Genomic DNA, 22,223 nt, shown 5'->3' with positions numbered 1-22,223 from the left:
AGTAAAGAATTTTACGATTTAGGAGATGAGAGTTTGATCCCTGGGTCAGTAAGATCCCTTGGAAAAGGAAATGGCAATTTACTCCAGTGTTGCCTGGGAAATCCCATGGACAGTGGAGCCTGGTGGGCTACAGTCCATGGGGTCACAAGAGTTGGACACGTAGTGACTAAATCATCACCCAGTGGTCTACTACTTGGTGATCTTCAGAGAAACAGAACCAGTAGAGGCTATGTGTGTGGAGAGAGATTTTTTTTTTTTTAGAGATATTTTTAAGGAGTAAAAATTCCAATATTCTTGCCTGGGAGATCGTATGGACCAAGGAGTCTGGCAGGCTATAGCCCAGGAGGTCACAAAGAGTTAGACATGACTGAGTGATGGAGCGCACACACACACAGTTGTAGGGGGTGGCAAGAGCAAAATCTGTGAGGCAAGACTGCAGGCTGGAGACCTAGGGAAGAACTGATATTACAGCTTGAGGCCCAAGGCAGTCTGAAGGCAGAATTTCCTCTTCCTTTATAACTGATTGGATAAGCACACCCCCATTATAGAGGGTAATCTGCTTTACTCAAACCCTGCTGATTTGAATGTTAATGTTGTCTAAAAAAATACCTTCACAGCAGCATCTAGATTGGTGTTTGACCAATTCTCTGGCCAAGTTGATACATACAATTAACCATCACAACTAGCACGTAGGCTCCATGAGGGCAGCTCTCTTTACTGCAGGACTTCTCTGAGCCTTTGATATGTTTGTGTAATTGTGACTCTGAGCAGGAAATATAGTCTATTGTTTTCCAACCCTGCTTGACTTCGGAGCTTCTTGTTTGTTGAACTCTTACTCACAGCTGAACATCTTAGGCAACCTTGTTGTAAATAACAGAACTCCTACCATCATTAAAGATTGTACTCATTTTTACAAGCATTTCCTTTTAGAGACACTTTAGGTATTGCTTTATAATTCTGGAAAGTAGTTAACTCCAGATAGCTGCATCTTGACTTGCAGAGCACAAATGGTCAAGAACTGTTTGTGCAGGTACTTCTAAGGTGGAACTGAGCATACTCCCCCACCCTCTATTTTGTTTCCACTCAGTAGAATAGAAATAAATAGGGCTTGGGAAGCTGGGTGTGTTGGGAGTGTTTTATTTGTCTTAAAATACTGACCCTTGGTCAAGCCTTCTTCTCTTCCCCTGTTGCTTCTCTGAATACGTATCTTTTTCTTTCCTTGTTTGCCTCTGAAATTTTGAGATTTCACAAATGAAATAGACTTTCAGATGCACATGGCAGTATTCAGATAACTCAGAGATAGCAGGAGGAGTTTGAAGGACAATTACTATGCCTCTTGCTATAAGGAGACATATTCTGATTTGTTTTAACCACGATCTTATTCCTTATATAGGGAAATAAGAGAGATATTTTCATCTCCTGCGTGTCTGACTGGAAGTTTTTTAAGGGAAAGGTAATATATATTATAATAAATTTAAATTTTGTTAAAAACATTCTGTAATGATAGCATGGTTACTATGATTAATATTAATAATACTGTATTGTATATTTGAGAGTTGGCTAAGAAAATTGTGGCTCAGCTGGTAAAGAATCCTCCTGAAATGTGGGAGACCTGAGTTCGATCCCTGGGTTGGGAAGAGCCCCTGGAGACGGGACAGGCTACCCATTCCAGTATTCTGGCCTGGAGAATTCCATGGACTGTATAGTCCATGGGGTTGCAAAGAGTCGGACATGACTGAGCGACTTTCCTTCCTTACTTAAGAGAATAGATCTTAAAAGTTCTCATCACAAGGAAAAAATTTGTAACCGTGTAGTGATTGTTTCACAATATATGCTCTATATATATCAGTGCACTATGTTGTACACCCCTGAAACTAGTATAATGTTATGTGTCAATTATGTCTCATTTAAAAAACTGTGAAAGAAATTATAAATAAAATTATAAAATTATATTTTTATTAAATTTTAATTAAAAGTTTATTAAAATTTTCATAAAAATTATAAAGGAAATGGTTCGAGGGTAAAATAATATCTCATTAAAAAAATTAACTTTTCCCCTACAAGAGCACATACATGTTTGCTATAGAAAATGTAAAAAAAAAAGACATGAAACAACAACAAAAATGAAAATCAGCCAAAATTCAGCACTTACACATAATAGCTAGAGTTTGTATAAATATCTTTTTCTATGCAAATGAGTTCTTTTACAAAAAATGGTATTGTTTTATATATTTCTTTATACTTAACATTTTGTCCACTTTCTGTTTTATTCAATTTTTATAATAGTATTTCTCCATACCATCATTTTAATGGTTGCAAGGTATTCCATGGGAAGGACATACCTTAATTTATTTGTTTCTTTATTTCTGGATACTTAGGTTTCTTTGAATTTTTAAGTATATGAAAGAATGACTTTGTACTTCTTTTCCTAAATATTGGCATAATATTTATTTAAAAGAATTTGTTTCTTTTCAGACACTAAATATATTATTTCACAAAGAATGTGTCTGTTTTTAGATAATATATTCAATCCAGTACAATTCTTGGGTTAAGATAGTCATTTCATTAGTAATTTTCTATTGGATTACTACAAATTTACTGCTTGGAGACCCCTTTTTTGGTTCCTGCTTCTGGTTCGTGAAACTGGGAAAAAAGAAAAACTTTTACCTTTTATCTTTGGCTTTTTTTTGTTTTTTGTTTTTTTCTTTATTGTAAAATAAATATTTATTGATTACTCATTTAAGGTAAGGCAGTATCTGATGTAAAGTCTGATAGCATATATATTGTTAATGCAGACTTGATATATTTTGGCATTTTAGAAACAATCATGTTATTGTAAAAGTGAGAAAAAATAATTTTATTAAAATGAAGCAAGCTTTAGAATAAACTTATCTGGATAAATAATACAATACTTAATTTTGAAGCATCTTATTTCATTTACTTATCTTTCTTTCACTTATCTTCCTTCCACAGAATAGATGGAGAAATAATATCTATTCATTTGGACTTGAATGCAGCAAGAAATACCTTTAAGGAGTTAACCCAGAAGGACTGGATTACTAACACGGTGGTATTCTTCAGATTGTTACTTGGAAAAAGAAAATACACTGAAACATTTTTATAAGAACTCAAAATTTCAGAAGAAATATCTTGTTTTCACATATTCTCTGAAGCCTTGTGGCTTATGTAAATTAAGTTAAACTCCGATAGTATTCAGAAGTTTCCCCACATAGGGTGAAATAGATGATATAGTAGGAACATAGGTTACAGATAGTCAAAACAGTTTATCTGTATACACACATGTTTACACGTATATGCACAGACTCCCCTAGAGGGAGTGTTCTCAACTCTGGCTTTAGGAAGATTATTAAAATATTTGCTGAGACGGTTACACCAGAATAAGAGCAGCATATTATTTGCCATTATTTACACTTAAGTATAGAAATGAGAACACCTTTTCTAATGGGACTGTCCCCCTCACAGAGGGCTGTGTGGGTTCTTCTTCTGTGTTTCATTACACTGCTGTTCCTTTTCTGTAGATTCTAGAATGTTCTTATTCTTTCTGGGATTGTTGCTTCTTTGTTTCAGCACTGTTATTACTATCTTTAGGCCTCGCACTTGGAGATGCTTCAAATATACTCCCTTTTTTAATCCAGCCTTTCCTAATGTATAGCTTTTATTAATTTATTTCCCTGTTCTACTGTACTGATTGATCTAGGGGTAGTATTAGCTCCGTTCTTTGCTCAGTCTGTTTCTTCCGAAGTCTCTGGCTCTTTTCTCTCCCCCACTTCCACTTCTCTCTTTGCTTCTCCATCCCTCCCCGATTTGGCCTTTCCCTCTCTTTCCCTCTCCGTATCCACTCATTCTCTCCCTGCTGTCGGCCCCCTCCCCTGCTCTCTGGCTCTGTCCGTCACAGTCCACATCTGTGTCTTAGCTGCAAGTTCTCTCTCACACACTCTTTTCTCTCCAGGGAAGATGGGAAATTTAATTATGTTACCTTGGGCAGAACCACAGCCCAATTAGGAGTCTGAAGTAAAATGGATCCCTAATTAAGCACCTTTATCCAGGACTCTGCAGCACTTGGAACGATCACCAAAAATAGAAAAGCATTTCTGCATTCATGAAGGGAAGTGGTTGGACTAGTTCATCACTAAGGCTTATATACCTTGGTTGTGCCAGAACAGTATCACATACAGTGCAAGCAATATAATCGTGGAGCAGTCTCCCATTGTTTCAGACGAGATAGTTGGATCAAAAGACCTATGATGTTTCTTTCTATTTTGAGATTTCTGTGATATGAACTCACAGACTTGGCCTTCCTTCATTTATTCAGCAAACAGTTGAATACTGCCATGAGTAGGGCACTGTGGTGGGATTCCTGATGCAGATGAGAGAGACATGCTCCCCATCCTTAGAGGCTCTTCATTCATGAAGGGAGACAGATACCTTTGTGCAGATGTCAGTGTGAAGACGGGATGTGTTTCACACTCCACTGGCTTCCCTGGTGGCTCAGAGGGTAAAGCATCTGCCTGTGATGCGGAAGACCCAGGTTCGATCCTTGGGTCGGGAAGATCCCCTGGAGAAGGAAATGGCAACCCCCTCTAGTATTCTTGCCTGGAGAATCCCATGGGCAGAAGAGCCTGGTGGGCTACGGTCCGTAGGGTCGCAAAGAGTTGGACACGACTGAGCGACTACATTTAGTCTTCCCTACTGCCTAGCTTAGAACATAGTGAGTGTGTAATAAACATTTTTGGGTAAATGAATTCAGTCATTACTCAGGGTTGTGAATGGTTGGTTCTATTTAGAGTGGTCAAAACAAGGTGCCCAGTGGGGAGGGGGACTGTACCAGGTTCCTACAGGGGAAAGACATACCAGGCATTCAGGAGGGTGTGCATCAAGGCCTAAGATGTGAAACTCTGTAACTGGCTCCAGAGTTTTGCAGTGGTTCTAAAGGGCTGAGAGGCTTGGGGGTGTGAATGATGAAGAGCACAGAGTAAGAGGGAGGCATGGAAATGGGTTACAGTGCAGGAATCAGGTGTGCATGACTCTGAAGATTGAACCTAGTAGAGGGAGCCCAATATAATGTTTACAATAGATGGTTATAAGAATTTGTACATTTAGAGATACCATTTGTTAGTATCTCCTAATTCAGTGATTGAGCTTTGGAGTCGAAAAGAACCAGGAGAGATTCTTAGCTCTGTGACCCTGAGCAATTTAATTTCTCTGACATGCAGAGTTCTCATTTATAAATTGGGGATAATAATATCTATTATACAGAGAAATGACAAGAATAGATGACCCTATATGTATGAATTAGCACAATATCTGGCAAGTAATAAGAACCCTGGAAACACTAGCTTATCTTCTTAGTGGGCTTTTAGGCAAATTATTACTGTTAGCCCACATAACAACATAAAAATTCACAGTTCCGTTTGAATTTTTCTTCAACTTTTTTCTTCAGATTTTTCTTCAGCTTGCATTTTGAATTGGGGAAATTGTTAAGAATATTGGGAGAGAGAGAAACTAGAGTTTGGTGGAGAGAGTTTGATGAGACAGGTGATTCTGTAAGAAGATAACAGGAAACCATGTTGATTTTCATTGTAGTTCCTTTCGTTTGTTTTTGTTTTTTAATTTTTGTTTTACTTTTGGAGATTCTGGCATATTCTTCCTCTTTAATAAGTGAGGTGTGATAGTGGAGCTGGAGGGAACACTATAGAACTTATTAGGGGGCTGCCTTTTAATTCCGAGTCCATTGTGCATTTAATACAGTCTTGCACATGTGATTTCTTGATCTCCTTCATAAACGCCAACAACTGGATGGGAAAAATACTTGTCAAATACGTACTCCGAGGTACTTGGGAGGGAAGATGGAATTGTAAACATGGGTTTTAGAAAGATGAAGTGATCATTCCAGTTTCATGGTGGAATGAAACTCCAGGTTCCACACTTTATTTTATTACAGTAACTGCACCCAGTTCCTGCTGTGTTTGACTTGTCTTTTCCCGCATCCTTTTTGACCACAGATAACCTCATGTCTCAGGGATAATCTGCTCAAAAATCTTCCATTTAATTCTCCACACCAAGAAGCTTTAGAAGTTTTCTTCCTTCTCCCAGAATGTCCTGTGATGCATGATAGTAACAACTGGGAGAGCCTGGTGGTTCCATTTGCAGAAGCTGTTAATAAAATGAATAACCAGATGTCAAGAGTTCTGGGTAAGGTCAAAAATGGTTTACACTTGAGAATACATGACAATCTTCTCAATGGAAACACATGCCTAGCAAAGTTACAGCAGATCTTAGGTAGATAACTAAACATATTCTTGTTTTTTAGTTTATATTCTTAGCATATAAACATGCTATAATCATTACTGTGGTCATCCAAAATGGATTATTCTAGTCACTTTTTAGTGATCTTGTAATGATACATGTGTGACTTGGTCATAAGGTCTTTTGCTCCCTACTTGTCATTAAGAAAAACTTCATTCCTAGACATTGAAAGACTAGTACAGTAAATCCCAGATACTCTCTGAGAGTCAGTAGCAGTTATTTTGTGTAAGCATCTCCCTCTTGATGTACAGATTTTCATTTTTGTTGAACTATATGAAAGTAAATTGGAGACATTTCCCCATAATATTTGCATGCACATCTCATAAGGATATGGAATTCTGTATTACCACGACTTTGTTATCACACCTAATAAGATTAGACATGATTCCACTGTATTACATAATATTTAGGCCATGTTTAGATTTCTGCACTTGTCTCAAAAAGTATTTTGCAGAATTTTTTTTTTTTTCTAAGAAGAGCCTGGGTCAGTTTTTCTGTAAGTGTTTCACATCTAGTTTTGTCTGTTTACTCTTTTCCCTGTGTTTCTAGTACATGGGAAGTTAGGTCTAGGGCTTGATTAAACTTTGTTGCGGTCTTTGACACAATTAGCATATCAGCTCAGGGAAGCCCTTTCTTACGTTTTCTTAAGTCACTGTGTAAGTGATGAAGCCGTTGTTTAAAGCAGTTTTCTTTTTCATAATGCTGAAAGATGGTTTTTAAGAGTTAAAAACTCATGCTCAGAGTGAAAAAAGAGTCATTATCACAAATAGTTTTTTATCTGGATTTTCATACTGTATGCTATTTCACTGGGGCAAAAAATGTGACTGATTATTTTTGTCTAGCTTTTCTCCCCCCTTTACAAATTAATTAGATCAGGTTTGTGGTGCTGTTATGGTTAAGGCATTCTCTTTTTTTGAGGACATTAAACTTTCATTTCAACTCATTTCTTTGAGGACATCTAAACTTTAAGTTGCAGTTATATTTACTGAAAAGTATATTACAAATGTGTTTTTATATTGATACCTATGATATATATGAAAATACTCTGTTTTAGAAAATATTGACTACTTTTAGAAAATAATTTTTTGACTACTTTAGAAAATATTGACTACCTTTAAGAATCCGAGAAACATTACATGCTAACAGTTATCTACCTTTGTATCCCTCAGAGAAATATTGGGCATCTCTGAAAGAATCTCTTTTCATCAGTCTGGTCCAGATGTTTAAAAGAGCCGTCGTTGCCCAACTGCATTATTGGACTGAAAGTTCTGAGAATAACAATCACATTAAAGCTCTCCTAGAAGTGTTGAAAAAGCTGTATAGGGTAAGTGCTGATTTAGAAACCCATACATCTTTATTTTGCAATAAGAATTTCCTTGATTTCACCTGGCTTGAATCTTAACAGCCTCTTACAAAGCATGAAGTTGATATTGCTTTAAAAAAAATTTTTTTTGTGAAGTCATGCATATAGAGTGTGTATAGTAAAGACAAGTGGTAAAACAGACATCAGTGTAACTACCACCCATGTTAAAAAAGAAAACTTTAGGAATGCCTGTGTGTCTCTCACAGACTGTACTTTCTCATCTCCTGAAGGCCACCAGGATCCTGGATTTTCAGTTACTTGTTCCCTTAACACTTCTTTATTGTGTTATAGCTATATGTAATTTTAGACACTATGCTGTTTAAATTTTGCTGTTTTCAAAATTTAATATGAATAAACTACACTGCTTACATAGTGTTTCATTTTATAGATTCATCCAGATTAATACATCTGTCTGTATTTCACTCATTTTCACTTCTGAGTTTATAGTATGCCTCTACCATAAATACCCATTCCGGTATTTTTTTTAATCCAGACAAAAATTATATGTACTTTATTTTTATTGCTAAATTATGAACTACCATGAATATTTATCTTTTGTGAAACCAAACAGCTTCAAAACAACAGCAGCAGCTTCAAAACATAAAGCTAAAAGTACACAAAGAATACAGCCAATTTAAATTTTAATTACTAGGAAAACTTTAAAATACTTTTCAACTTTTAGTGTAACAAATAGAAAAAAGAGTGTTTTTTCCCATTTGTCAAGCAAAACATACAAACAGAAAAAGATAAAACATTGTAGCTGCTGCTGCTGCTAAGTCACTTCAGTTGTCTCCAACTCTTAGCGACCCCATGGACTGCAGCCCACCAGGCTCCTCCATTCATGGGATTTTCCAAGCAAGAGTACTGGAGTGGGGTGCCATTGCCTTCTCTGAAAACATTGTAGAGAGTATAGTAAATAATTATAAAACAAAATTCCATGTCAAAATTCTGTCAGACTCTAATGTAACTAAGACATGTTGGATTTTATAGTCTAATGATAGAACATATTTTTTGTTGCTTTGGTTTTTTAAATTTTAAATTTATTTATTTTTTAATTGAAGGATAGTTGCTTCACAGAATTGTGTTGGTTTGTGCCAAACATCAACTTGAATCTGCCATAGGTATACATATTCCCCTCCCATTCCAGTATTGATTAATATGTAGTATGTACTGTTTGCAATTCTATTTGTTGGGGGAGGAGAGAGTTTTTCTGTGAGTAAACACACTACTGTCAGCATTTTTGTATATACCTCTTAGTGTTCATCACTAAGAGATATGTATAGTAAAAGATATGTATTGTGTATCAAATGTTAGTTTTTAGTTGCCATCCCTAATTCTGGAATTGATAGAATTGAATTGTGTTGCTCTTTATTAGCAGTGACAGTCTTCCAAAGTGGTTGGACCAGTTTAAATCGTCTCCAGGAGATGATGAGAATTCTGTTGCCCCATGTCTGACTTTAAAATTTGGAAAATATATTTAGTACCACATTGAAATGATGGCAAATTATGATTTTAATTGTTTTTCACTAGTTCTAATGCATTCGAGCATATTTTCATCTTTATAATCATAGTACTTGTTTGCTTTACTGTAAAATGCTTGTCCTTTTCCTCAATTTAAATATGTTCAACTTTTTCCTACTGATTATAGGAGCACTTTTTATTTTGGACACTAGTCCTTTGTTATAAGTGTTGCAAATATCAAGTCCCAGTTTGCAGCTTGTCTTGGTGGTTTTTGATGAATCCACCTTCTTAATTTTAATATAGATGATGCTGTCAGTCCATTCCTTTATAATCTTTACTCCATCTGTTTTGTTTTAAACTTTTCTTTCACTTCAGAGTTTTAAACTCTTCACCTTAATCAGGGATCAGCGGGGCTTCTTTTTGGAAGGGACCAGATGGTAATTATTTTAGGCATTTGTGAGATTTTATAAAGTAAGCAGAGGGCCTGATTTAGCCCTGAGAGCTGCTCCAGATAGTCTTCTAACACAGATGATACCTGGGACCAGTGGGAGAATACACACAGAGGCTCCTGTACCATATGTCTAATGTATAAAAGGTTAGAAAACTAGCTAGCAACCTGTTGAATGAAGTAAAATATAGTCTGTCCTCCCATCTTGACAAATAAATCTTCCTGATGACAGGGGAGGGCTTCCCTGGCGACTCAGATGGTAAAGAATCTGCCGGCAGTGTGGGAGACCTGGTTTTGATCCCTGGGTTGGAAAGATCCCCTGGAGGAGGGCGTGCAACCCACTCCAGTATTCTTGCCTGAGAATCCGCATGTACAGAGCAGCCTGGTGGGTCGCAGTCCATGGGGTTACAAAGAGTCAGACGCGACTGAGGGACTAAGTACAGTGTCAGAGGAGGCCAGATTTGAACTTAGAAATATCAGCTCCTTGCAGAGTTCTGCAGTGAAAGCAGAGGTGCTGATGGACCCTCCCCCTGGCCCATCCCAGGGCCTCTGCTCTGCTTTTCCTACCTTGGCTTTATCCCACACCAGGGGTGTCCCATGGCCATGTGTGCACCTCTCACCTCCTGGCTCTGTTCTGTCCCCACCTTCTGCAGCAGCCCTGGTGCGCTGGAGCTTTGGGATGCGCTCACCTGTGACTTCCACTCCTCAGAGAGCAAGTGGAGGGAGAGGCCTGTGCAGGTCCTGGGGCTCTTGGAGCCATTTGAGCAGGGACTTGAAGATCTTGGGTTCTCGAGCTCAGTGTAGATGAAAATATGTGGGCTGCATAGACACAGCCCTTGACCCAGCACACCCCTTGTGAGAAGGGGATTGGCTGGAGAAGGGCCAGAGCAAAGACCTTTAAATCAGAGACCCAAGGCAGAGGTCAGTCTTGTCCAGGTCTAAAGGGAGTATTGAGGTTTGTTTTGCCTTTTGCAGTTTGCTGTTTAAACCAATTGAAAATTTATTTTCATTATTTTCCATATGCAAACAATTACCTAGCACCACTTAACTGAAATCCTGTCCTTTCTACACTGATAGGTGGTGTGAACTGTCATAAAACAAGTTTCTGTGTGTGAGATTCATTTCCAGGCTCTCTTTTGCACTGTTGGTCATTTTATGTGGCTCTGTATTGTTTACATTTTTCTAAGAGAAATACTCCTACCTTGTTCTTAAAGTGAATCTTGGCTGTTTTTGGCATTTGGCTCTTCCATATAAATTTCATTCATTTATTTATTTTTAAATATTTATTTGGTGGCATTGGATCTTAGTTGCAGCATGTGGTATCTAATTCCCAGACCAGGGATTAAAAGTAAGTAGAAGTTTATCATCATACCATCAATTCCTATGATTAAGTCATAGGTATTCTTTATGCTCCTGAAAGTTTGGGGCTTTGGTGATGGGGTAGTTGGATAGAACTAAATTCTGGTCATTAAAGTATCTTTAACTTGTATTTATTCTGATAATCTAATTTATAGCTATTAAGCAAAATTGTCTTTATATATAAAACTTTCTCACATGTCATATTTTATTTAAGGTAAACCAGACTAAATGTCAACTGCCTGAAAATATCTTTGAAATAAATGAACTCACACAGTGGCTTGATTTTTATGTAGATGCATATAGAAGGTCCTCCTGGAAAGTGGACTCAGTAAGTATGGCATATTTAAAGAGGGTATTATCACTGGTAAGTTAATATAGGCACTTGTGCTATACCTTTGTATGAATTTCCAAAAGTTCTTACACTCTGCAAAATTGCCCAATAGAAATAGCGGGGCTTATGGGAAAAACAAAGCAGGCCCCTCAAAACCTATGCAGTTTTGTAGCCAGAACTATGACAGAAAAATGCCTGCTAGCTGGGGAGATAGCTCGGATCACACGGAGAGTGCCATGAGAAGATAAAAAATGCACAAAAACCTAAGGATAGAAATCTATCCACAGGCTAATTAGAGGACCAGTGGTACTGAGATAACCGATGGGAGTGGAGCTTTTCTCTTAAGGTGGGCATAGGAGGCAGGTGACTCACCAGGGGCCACCAGTACAAGGTTGTAACTTTGGTGAGGGTTCCCTAGGTGTTAGTAGTCCTTTTTACTAAAATAAAGCTAAAGAGCTCTGGCTGCCAGTTCAGCAGCTAATCTGTTTTTTCTCCTTTTCTCTGAAGATTCTCATTCTACTAGCACATCGTTCTTTGCCTGGCAAAAATCAGGTCTGAGCTAACCAGTTTTCTATATTTTATCACTCCCCTATTTACGGAATACATGTGAACTAATTCACATTTCATAAGTAAAGGTAGGAGCAGAATAGACTTTTGGGAAAGTGTCTGGAGTTCATAATTAATGGTGAAATTAAATGAGCACCGAAAATACTAGGTTATGTACCTTTCATTGATACATAAAACATTTTCTTAGAATTTTATATATCCTAGCACCACTGGCCAACATTTTGGATTCCTTTGACTGTAAGTACTGAGACCTGAAACCATCAGGGGTTTAAGGCTAAGAAGTAAGGTGTAAGATTTCTCTGTCCTTTCATTTATCAAAATTGTTATCATTTCCATTTTTAGGACATTTCAGTAGACATCGAGTATCCTGTCATATTCAGTCGTTTTCCATTTATCTTTAATATTCTGTCGAAAATAAAACTACTGTATGCAGACTCACTTTTAAAAGTACAGGTATGCGTGCTTATTTCTTTGTCTTTGTTAGCAAATCAAAGGATGAGTATCTTTTTCATTGCACAGTAGCTGGGTGATTAGGGAGCCAGTGGTGAAACCAATGGTGGTCATAGCATTCATGGAGCTTATACTGTAATAAAGAAGGCAAGAGAGACTGTCATAATTTAGGTTGGGTTGGCCTTAAGGCATATTAGGGCCTCAGTAGTAAAGGGTAGAGCTTGGGCCTAATTATAGAGCTTTTAACTTGAGAATAGTGCCAGTAGCCTTCTGAATGGTGCTCAGAGAGGCATAGCAGATGTGGACTTGATTGGGATAAGCAATATATGTAGGAAGGTCCAGTCTAATGGGAAAACACAGTAGTGGGAATAGAAGTGATGGAGGGGTCTTGAAATTCAGACTCAAGTAAATGACCGTGTGTGCTAAGTCACTTCAGTCATGTCCGACTCTTTGCGACCCTATGGATTGTAATCTGCCAGGCTCCTCTGTCCGTGGGATTCTCCAGGCAAGAATACTGGAGTGGGTTGCCATTTCCTACTCCAGGGGATCTTCCCAACCCAGGGATTGAACCTGCATCTCTGATGTCTTCTGCATTGGCCGGCGGGTTCTTTACCCCTGAGCCACAGTCGGACACAACAAATTAACGGCTAGTACTCTGTGATTGTGCCGTAATAAAGGTTTATAAAAAGTGTTTCCTTTTCACATGTACTTAACTGTCATCAACTTTGACTTGGTTCTGTTTGTCAGCATATCCAGCAAAGTGGTTTTTAACTTAAAATTGAACAATTGAAAAAGCCTCAGAAAATGTACTTCATTGCATTTTTTATAAGGGCTAAATTTGTTAATATAGGTAAAGCATTTAGAACAGTGCCTTGCACAAAGTGCCCAAAAGTGTAGCTTTTACCCTTGTATATGCATCTGTATATGTATATGCGCCTGTATATGTATTTGCATGAATAATATTCAAATATATGTCATAAAACTAGATAACTTTTACATAATACAGTTACTATAATAAAACAGAAAACTGATGTAAGAGTTCCAAGTAAGATCATTGATGAAATATTTAAAAAAGGATATTGGAAGGAAAAAAGATACAAGAACTTTATTTTGCTTCAACTCTAACTCTTCTCTCTTGATTTTAAACAAGTTTCCAGTAATTATTTTACGGAACCAGCATTTGCTTCCTCTCTCTTTTGCGAAGAGACATAGACATTATACCAAATTGTCACTTGGTTCCAAATGGACAGTCTGTATGTCAGTCTGTGAGTCTGTCTGTCTCTCTCATGTTAACTTCCTAGATTATCTGTCCCCTAAAATCAGTCTGAATTTTCCCCCTAGAAAAGGATATCTTCTAAACGTCTGAACTTCTCATCCTGATGAGAGTATTAGGTTTCAGCTTACTGCTTCAGGCTCCTTAGGCAGGCTAAAGACTGGTGGTCTTTAGCTTGGTCACTGAAGTGTTCGTATTTGTGTTTACAGCAGGGGTCCCCAACCCCCGGGCTGTGGACCGATACTGGCCTGTGGTCTGTTAGGAACCCAGCTGCATAGCGCAGCAGGTGAGCAGCCGGCAAGCAAAGGAAGCTTTATCTAGCATTTCCCGTCACTCACATTACTGCCTGAGCCATCACCCCCACCCCAGTCTGTGGAAAAATTGTCTTCCATGAAACTGGTTCATGGTGCCAGAAAGGTTAAAGACCACTGCTTTACATGGTACAGTGGTCCAGAGGAGCCTGTAGTTGGTCACGTTCCTGCTCACCCAAGTTGACCCCACAAGCTTTTCATTCCCTATGGCTCATGTATCTTTTGCTCTCAGGGGTAAATGCTGAATATATAGCCTGTCTTCTGTGGTGTATAGGCTTCCCTGATAGCTCAATTGGTAAAGAATCCACCTGCAATGCAGGAGACCTCATTCAATTCCTGGGTCAGGAAGATCCCCTGGAGAAGGGATAGGCTACCAACTCCAGTATTCTTGGGCTTCCCTTGTGGCTCAGCTGGTAAAGAATCTGCCTGCAATGTGGGAGACCTGGGTTCAATTCCTGAGTTGGGAAGATCCCCTGGAGAAGGGAAAGGCTCCCCATTCCAGTATTCTGGCCTGGAGAATTCCATGGACTGTATAGTCATGTGGTGTATATAGTCAGTGGGAGTATATAGAGCTCTTATCCTAAGTGTTTGTGACATGTGCTTACAATAAACTGAGTTGGTTTATTCCATTTTGAAAATTTCTACTTAGAGTCAATGGTGAAATGAAATGAAACATTTTTCTTTTCCCAGGAGAAGAAATTTCAAGCTTGTATGAGGTTGGCTGGCATTGTGGACCAAGAAGGGTCTGCATTATCTTTACTGCCCACCTTTAATCTGATAGTCAGAAGGAGTCACTTGATTGAGGATGTTTTTAATCAGCTAAATCAGTTTGAAAATGAAGATCTGAGGAGGGAGTTAATGGTAAAGTATAATTCTTACTTAATATTTTTGCTGCTGAGAGAAGGAAAATGTAAAAGAATGTAACAGTGGGCCTTACAGAGAGGGAATTACCTCCCTTTTACACTGGAGTTGTCTGTATTGCAGTTCCCCTAATTTTCCTCAGTTACCTGTGAATTCCAGGTGAGAAGCTGCCATTGTTCTCTGGCTAAGGGGCAGCAGGTGAAATGGTTGTCCTCTCCAGTACTAGCCCTAAGATACTCAGTTCCCTTTTGAGGCCTGACTAAGCCTGGCTGGTCATCACCTTTTAAAGGTTCCAGTGAGATGGGGTTGACACAGTGGAGAACTGAGAGTTTGTTTCTGCTCTCCTGCAGGAACCCAGATCGCTTTGTTGAAGAGAGAACAGTCTCTTCATTGATTATATAGTCTTCTGAGGGTATAACTGTAGGTATCACCATGTCCTGAACATTCATTAATGATCCTTGGTCTAGTTACTGTGTAACTTGTCTTACTAATAGATACTTGACATAGAATAATAATGACTAGAAGATCTAATGAATGTTTTCCTTATGCCAGGAACTATTATAAAAGCTTTACACCTACTTGTGCAACCCTTTCAACCACACTGTGTAGAAGGTTCTGGTTTTTTCTTCCTGTTACAGATGGGAAAACTGAGGTGCAAACTATCAGATAACTTATCCCAGAGGGAAACAACTGATAAGTATCAAAGCCAGGGTTTGAGCCCAACCATCAGATTATAGGGGCTTCCTTGGTAACTCAGACAGTAAAGAATCTGCCTGCAATGCAGGAGACCTGGGTTTGATCCCTGGGTCGGGAAGATCACCTGGAGAAGGGAATGGCTACCCACTCCAGTATTCTTGCCTAGAGAATTCCATGGATGGAGGCTACAGTCCATGGGGTCTCAAAAAGTCAAACAAGACTAACGCACACAAACACACATCAGGCTTTAGACTTTCCACTTAATCAAAACAAGTAAAGACTTTCCTGATAATATTTATTAGAATGGTTTGATGGGAGATGTTAATGTATCACTTGTCCTACTCAGATTAAAGAATGATTGACTTGACCAAAGCTCAAGATATTATTTTAAAAGTGTGGAGTTTGCAGTTAGAGCTGGCATTTCTAAATATTTTTGCACATAGATAATGTTTAAAGACCTAGTAAATTCATTATATGATTCTAACCTTGTCAGCCAGCCAGTCCACTCAATTATTTTAATTTTCATTCACCCATTTTTAAAATTTAGGCAACATTTGATAAGTAGCTGTTTTTCCAGACTCTGTGAAGGATTTTACTTGTATTATACCATTTAATCTTTCTGATGATCTTGTGGGAAAATAGGCTTTGTGAGATTAAGGAGCTTGCCCATATAAAGGGGCAGGGTAAGAGAAAGAATAGAGGTACCAGCATAGAGTGCAGGAATCTTCGGTATTAAAGTAACATGGAAAAGAAGAGAGAAATAAAAACTTAAATAGTGCTTCATAAAAGAAAGCAAGGGGAAAAAAAGTGTGAAGAAAGAGGAGGTGGTTCAGAAGTTTAAAATGAGTTTGGCGAAATCAAGATGAGACAGAAGAAACTCAAGTCCTTAGAATTGGGAATTCATGGGTTCTTAGGCCTCTTGGAGAGAAACACTTAAGTAGAGAAACATTTTTAGAAGTTGCTGTACATTAATCTCCAAATACTTGTGTCTATAAATAATTATTAAATGAGATTTAATACATAGCAATACAGAGCTCTGGAAGTGATGCATTATTTCCTCTGTATTTTTAGGTTTCATTTAGTGGAGAAATTGGATATGATTTTGGAGGAGTCAGGGCAGAGTTTTTCTACTGTCTCTTTCAAGAAATGACCCGGCCAGAATATGGAATGTTCACGTATCCTGAAGAGGCTTCCTACATGTGGTTTCCTGTCAGGGTAAGTCCTCTTTTCTTGGCGTAGGTATTTCTTGAGAGAAAAGGTGTGGGGATATACCATAGAAAATTAGGTTGTCTAGACTGTTTTATTTTAGGAGAAGAATTATTGCTATAATTATGGAGATAAATTTTAATTCTAAAAGATGATATTTTTTTCTTGAAACTGGGGTCCTCTTCCCCCAGATTCTCAAGTCCACACAGGAGAACTTCAGCAATATGTTTTTGACCATTTATAGAATGTACAGGTAAAAATGAGCCCTTCCTTTCTTAGGCATTCATTCTTTGTTTTAGTTCTTTTTCTTCAATGGATTTAAAGACAAAGGCTATGAATATTGGAGTGGGTTGCCATCAGGGGGTATTCCTGACCCAGAGATCCAACTCAGGTCTCCTGCATTGCAGGCAAACTCTTTACCATCTGAGCCACCAGGGAATCCCATTAGCACGTCTATGAGTAGGAAATGACAGCCCACTGCAATATTCTTGCCTTCCATGGACAGAGGAGCTTGGGAGGCTACAGTCCAGGGGTTTGCAAAGAGTCAGACACAGCTGATTGACTGACGGAGCACACGCACGTACAGTTAAGATCTGGGCTTCCCTGGTGGCTCAGTGGTAAAGAATCCACCTGCCAAGCAGAAGACTCGGGTTCAGTCCCTGGGTTGGGAAGATCCCCTGAAGAAGGAAATGGCAAACCACTCCAATATTCTTGCCTAGGAAATGCCATGGACAGAAGAGCCTGGCAGGGATCAGATAAGAGTTGGACATAACTTTGAGATTAAACCACCACCACCACCACCAATTAAGATCCTACTACCTTAGCAAATTTGATGATTATAATGCAGTATTGTTGCAGGTACCTAGTGGCTTAGATGATAAAGAATCTGCCTGCAATGTGGGACACCTGAGTTCAGTCCCTGGGTGGGGAAGATCCCCTGGAGAGGGAAATGACAACCCACTCCAGTATTCTTGCCTGGGAAATCCCATGAACAGAGGAGCCTGGCGGGCTATACAGTCCATGGGGTCACAAAGAATTGGACATGACTTAGTGATTAAACAGCACAGTATTGTTATCCATACTCACTATACTTTGCATTTGACCTCTAGGATTTAGTTGCTACTCACTGCAGTTTCTCCCTGTTGGTTACTACAAGTGAAATGACACAGAACATACAAGACACACAAGAGACAGACAGGACACCACTCTGGCCAGAGGAACAGAACTGGGCAAACTAATTGCCGTTTATTATTATAAAGCCCTCCTTGGGCAGAATTCCAGACTGTAAGAATAAGCCTTTTCAGTACAGTGCAGGTGCATACATGTTATCGTACAGCAAAGGGGAGTGAAATCTCTGTCTACTGCAGAGTCTGCACAAAGCCCTCATCTCCCTCTTATCTCAAGAAGGGAATGCTCCCTCGTTTGCAAGGGACCATTAAACTCAAGGCTGTATCCAGACTCTTTGGCAGAACGCCTCGTATGCAAGGACGCTCAGCCTGAGCAGAGAGACCCGTTTGCAGGCACATCTCTGCTACCCTATTAACCCTTCACTCCCTTTAAACAACATCTCTCCTGTCCCCTCACCCCCATCCTGTTAAAGCTTTTAGTAACCAAAACTGTGGCAGAGATTTAAATTGACTTGGTGATTGAGTATAAAACCTAAATATTCTTATCTCAAGATTTTTTGTTTTAATTTGTGATTTGATTTTGATTTTAAAAGGGGAAAAAAGGTTCACTTAATGTAAATATTCCATTGTACTGGTAAAAATTTATAATACATTAAGTTTTTTTCTCCTTTCAGCCTAAATTTGAAAAGAAGAGTTATTTCTTCTTTGGACTTCTATGTGGACTTTCTCTATTCAATTGTAATGTTGCCGACATCCCTTTTCCGCTGGCTCTGTTTAAGAAACTTTTGGACCAAACGCCATCACTAGAAGACTTGAAAGAACTCAGTCCTGTTTTGGGAGAGTAAGTTAACATAGTTCTTTTTTCAGATATATTTATGTATCTTAAATATATTTATATTATAGTATGATTGGACTGCAAGGAGATCCAACCAGTCCATCCTAAAGGAGATCAGTCCTGGGTGTTCACTGAAAGGACTGATGTTGAAGCTGAAACTCCAGTACTTTGGCCACCTGATGTGAAGAGCTGACTCATTTGAAAAGACCGTGATGCTGGGAAAGATTGAGGGCGGGAGGAGAAGGGGACGAAAGAGGATGAGATGGTTGGATGGCATCACCGAATCAATGGACATGAGTTTGGGTAAACTCTGGGAGTTGGTGATGGACAGGGAGGCCTGGCGTGCTGCGGTTCATGGGGTCTCAAAGAGTCGGACACGCCTGAGCGACTGAACTGAACTGAACTGATGATTGCCATTGTAGAGATAATTAGTACCTCTATCTCATCTAATAATTACATTTAGATAAATATTTAAACATATACACATTTCAGTAGTATTTTTATATTCAGTAGTAGCATTCTAGGTACTTTAAACTGATTTTAACTTAGGCAAGAATTGTTAGGTAATAATTTAACTTTCTAAACAATTAAGAAAAGTTGAATTTTCTATAGTTAGTCCTTGCTGTGCTGTGCTCAGTCGCTCAGTCGTGTCCTACTCTTTGCAGCTCCATGACTGAAGTCTGCCAGGCTCCTCTGTCCACGGGTTTCTCCAGGCAAGAATACTGGAGTGAGGTGCCATTTTCTCCTCCAGGGGCTCTTCTTGACCCAGGGATTGAACCCAAGTCTGTTATGTCTCCTGCGTTGGCAGGTGGATACTTTACTACGAGCGCTACTTGGGAAGTGCCCATAGTTAGCCCTACTGCTTATATTAACCTTTAGACTTTGTACAGAAACGGTCATGACAGAGCACAAGTACACCTTGGTGCACAACCTGCAAGTGATGTTTATTTTAATAGTTGTTTCATGTCATTACCTTTAAAAGGAAAGCTTATTTCTAAGTTAAAAGGTGAGCCACTACCTCACCAAACATATTGGTAACATAAATAGAGTTAATATCCCTGCTGTGTAGTGTTCCTGCATATCCATTAGAAAAGCTGATAGAGTATATTAGAAAGTAATCTACAAAGGAAGCAATAGAAATAGCTCATAAATTAAGATGATTGGTTTCAGACTTCACTGGTGGTGTAATGGTTAAGACTCCATGCTTCCAATGCAGAGGGGTGCTGGTTTGATCCCTAGTCCAGGAACTAAGATCCCATGTGCTGTGTGGCACGTCCAGAATTGTTTTAGAAAGATGATCAGTCTTCCTAGTGACCATAGACTACATATTCAAATGAGAGGCTAATGTGATTTCACATTGGCAGAGTTTGGAAATACTGATGCTATATAGTATTAGCAAGGATTTGGAAAAAGGTTCACCCTGATTTTGGGAATTGTTAGTGGAAGTGTAAAGTGGTAACTCCTTTTCAGAGAATACTGTGGCAGTACAGTAGTCCCCCTTTGTCTGCAGGAGATGCATTCCAGGCCCCCAAATGGATGCTTGCCACCATAGATAGTATACACACATATACGTGTAGATACACACACACACCATGTTTTTTCCTCTACGTACGTGTTTTTCATATACATACCTTTTACTTAGATAAAAAATTTGTAATTTGGCACATTATGATAGCAGCAATAACAAATAATAAAATAGGACAACTGTAACAATATCCCTTCATGAATCACAGCCTTGTGGCAAAGAGGCTTGTATAACTCAGTGAAGCTATGAGCCATGCCATGCAGGGCCACCCAAGATGGATGGGTCATAGTGGAGAGTTCTGACAAAATGTGGTCCACTGGAGGAGGGAATGGCAAGTCACCCCAGTATTCTTGTTGTGAGAGCCCCCATAAACAGTATGAAAAAGCAAAGATACGACACTGGAAGATGAGCCTCCCAGATTGGAAGGTGTCCAATATGCTACTGGAGAAGAAGAGAGGGCAGTTACTAATAGCTGCAGAGAGAATGAAGAGGCTGAGCCAAAGCGGAAGCAGCTCTCAGTTGTGGATGTGTCTGGTGGTGAGATTAAAGTCTAATGCTGTAAGGAACAGTATTGCACAGGAACCTGGAATGTTAAGTCCATGAATGAACGTAAATGGGACATGGTCAAGCAGGAGATGGCAAGAGTGAACCTCAGCATCTTAGGAAATCAGTGAACTAAATGGATGGGAATGGGTGAGTTTATTTTAGATGACCATTATATCTGCCTCTGTGGGGGAGAATCTCTTAGAAGAAATGAAGTGGCCCTCATAGTCAACAAGAGTCTGAAATGTGGTACTTGGGTGCAGTCTTAAAAATGACAGAATGATCTCGATTCTTTTCCAAAGCAAACCATTCACTATCACAGTATTCCAAGTCTATGCTCTAACTGCTTATGCTGAGAAAGTTAAAGTTGACCAGTTCTATAAAGACCTACAAGACCTTCTAGAACTAACACCAAAAAAAGATGTCCTTTTCATCATAGAGGATTGAAATGCAGAGATAGGAAGTCAAGAGAGACCTGGAATAACAGGCAAGTTTGACCTTGGAGTACAAAATGATGCAGGGCAAAGGCTAATATAGTTTTGTTAGAACATCCTGGTCATAGCAAACACTCTTTTCCAACAGCATAAGAGATGACTTTACACATTGATATCACCAGATAGTCAATACTAAAATCAGATTGATTATATTTTTTGCAGCTGAAGATTGAGAAGCTCTTATATGCAGTGAGCAAAAACAAGACCTAGAGCTGACTGTAGTTCAGATCATCAGCTCATGATTACAAAAAAATCAGGCTTAAATTGAAGAAAGTAGGGAAAACCACTAGGCCATTCAGATATGATCTAAATCAAATCCCTTAAGATTATACAGTGGAGGTGATGAATAGATTGACGGGATTAGATCTGGTAGAGTACCTGAAGAACCATGGAAAGAGGTTTGTAACGTTGTATAAGAGGTAGTGACCAAAACCATTCCAAAGAAATAGAATTGCAAAAAGGCAGAATGGTTGTCTGAGGAAGATTTAGAAATAGCTGAGGAAAAAAGAGAAATAAAAAGCAAGGGAGAAAGGGAAAACATACTCAACTGAATGCAGAGTTCCAGAGGATAGTAAGGAGAGATAAGAAGACCTTTTTTTTTAAAAAAAAAAAAAAGAGGAAAACACTAGAATGGGAAAGACTAGAGATCTCTTCAAGAAAATTGGAGATACCAAGGAATGTTTCATGCAAGGATGGGCCCAATAAAGGACAGAAATGGTAAGGAGTTCACAGAAGCAGAAGAGATTAAGAAGAGGTGGCAAGAATACACAAAACAACTGTACAAAAAACGTCTTAACGACCTGGATAACAATGATGGTGTGGTCACTTACCTAGAGCCAAACATTCTGGAGTGTGAAGTCAAGTGGTCCTTGCCGCTAAGTCGCTTCAGTCGTGTCCGACTCTGTGCGACCCCATAGACGGCAGCCCACCCAGCTCTCCCTTCCCTGGGATTCTCCAGGCAAGGATACTGGAGCGGGTTGCCATTTCCTTCTCCAATGCGTGAAAGTGAAGTCGCTCAGTCATGTCCGACTCCTTGCGATCCCGTG

The 22,223-nt window shown here is 39.0% G+C and overlaps 1 protein-coding gene and 1 long non-coding RNA gene across 2 annotated transcripts in view; one reads left to right on the top strand and one right to left on the bottom strand.

The window, feature by feature from the left end:
* Nucleotides 1-22,223, top strand: part of HERC5 (HECT and RLD domain containing E3 ubiquitin protein ligase 5) — a 47,190-nt gene that overhangs the window by 12,588 nt on the left and 12,379 nt on the right. The window contains 9 exon segments of the mRNA XM_018049314.1: nucleotides 1,394-1,453; nucleotides 2,974-3,067; nucleotides 6,024-6,213; nucleotides 7,497-7,651; nucleotides 11,173-11,286; nucleotides 12,199-12,309; nucleotides 14,581-14,751; nucleotides 16,519-16,662; nucleotides 18,455-18,621. Coding sequence (XP_017904803.1) covers nucleotides 1,394-1,453; nucleotides 2,974-3,067; nucleotides 6,024-6,213; nucleotides 7,497-7,651; nucleotides 11,173-11,286; nucleotides 12,199-12,309; nucleotides 14,581-14,751; nucleotides 16,519-16,662; nucleotides 18,455-18,621 — 1,206 coding nt within the window.
* On the bottom strand, nucleotides 5,197-22,057 carry LOC106502196. The gene is made up of 2 exons (XR_001918178.1): nucleotides 22,008-22,057; nucleotides 5,197-6,174 (listed from the first exon to the last, which is right to left on the bottom strand). It is a non-coding gene; the product is annotated as an uncharacterized LOC106502196 (long non-coding RNA).

Source organism: Capra hircus, chromosome 6 (genome assembly GCF_001704415.2).
Source record: "Capra hircus breed San Clemente chromosome 6, ASM170441v1, whole genome shotgun sequence".
Taxonomy (NCBI): domain Eukaryota; kingdom Metazoa; phylum Chordata; class Mammalia; order Artiodactyla; family Bovidae; genus Capra; species Capra hircus.
This window is presented reverse-complemented; position numbering and strand designations above follow the sequence as displayed.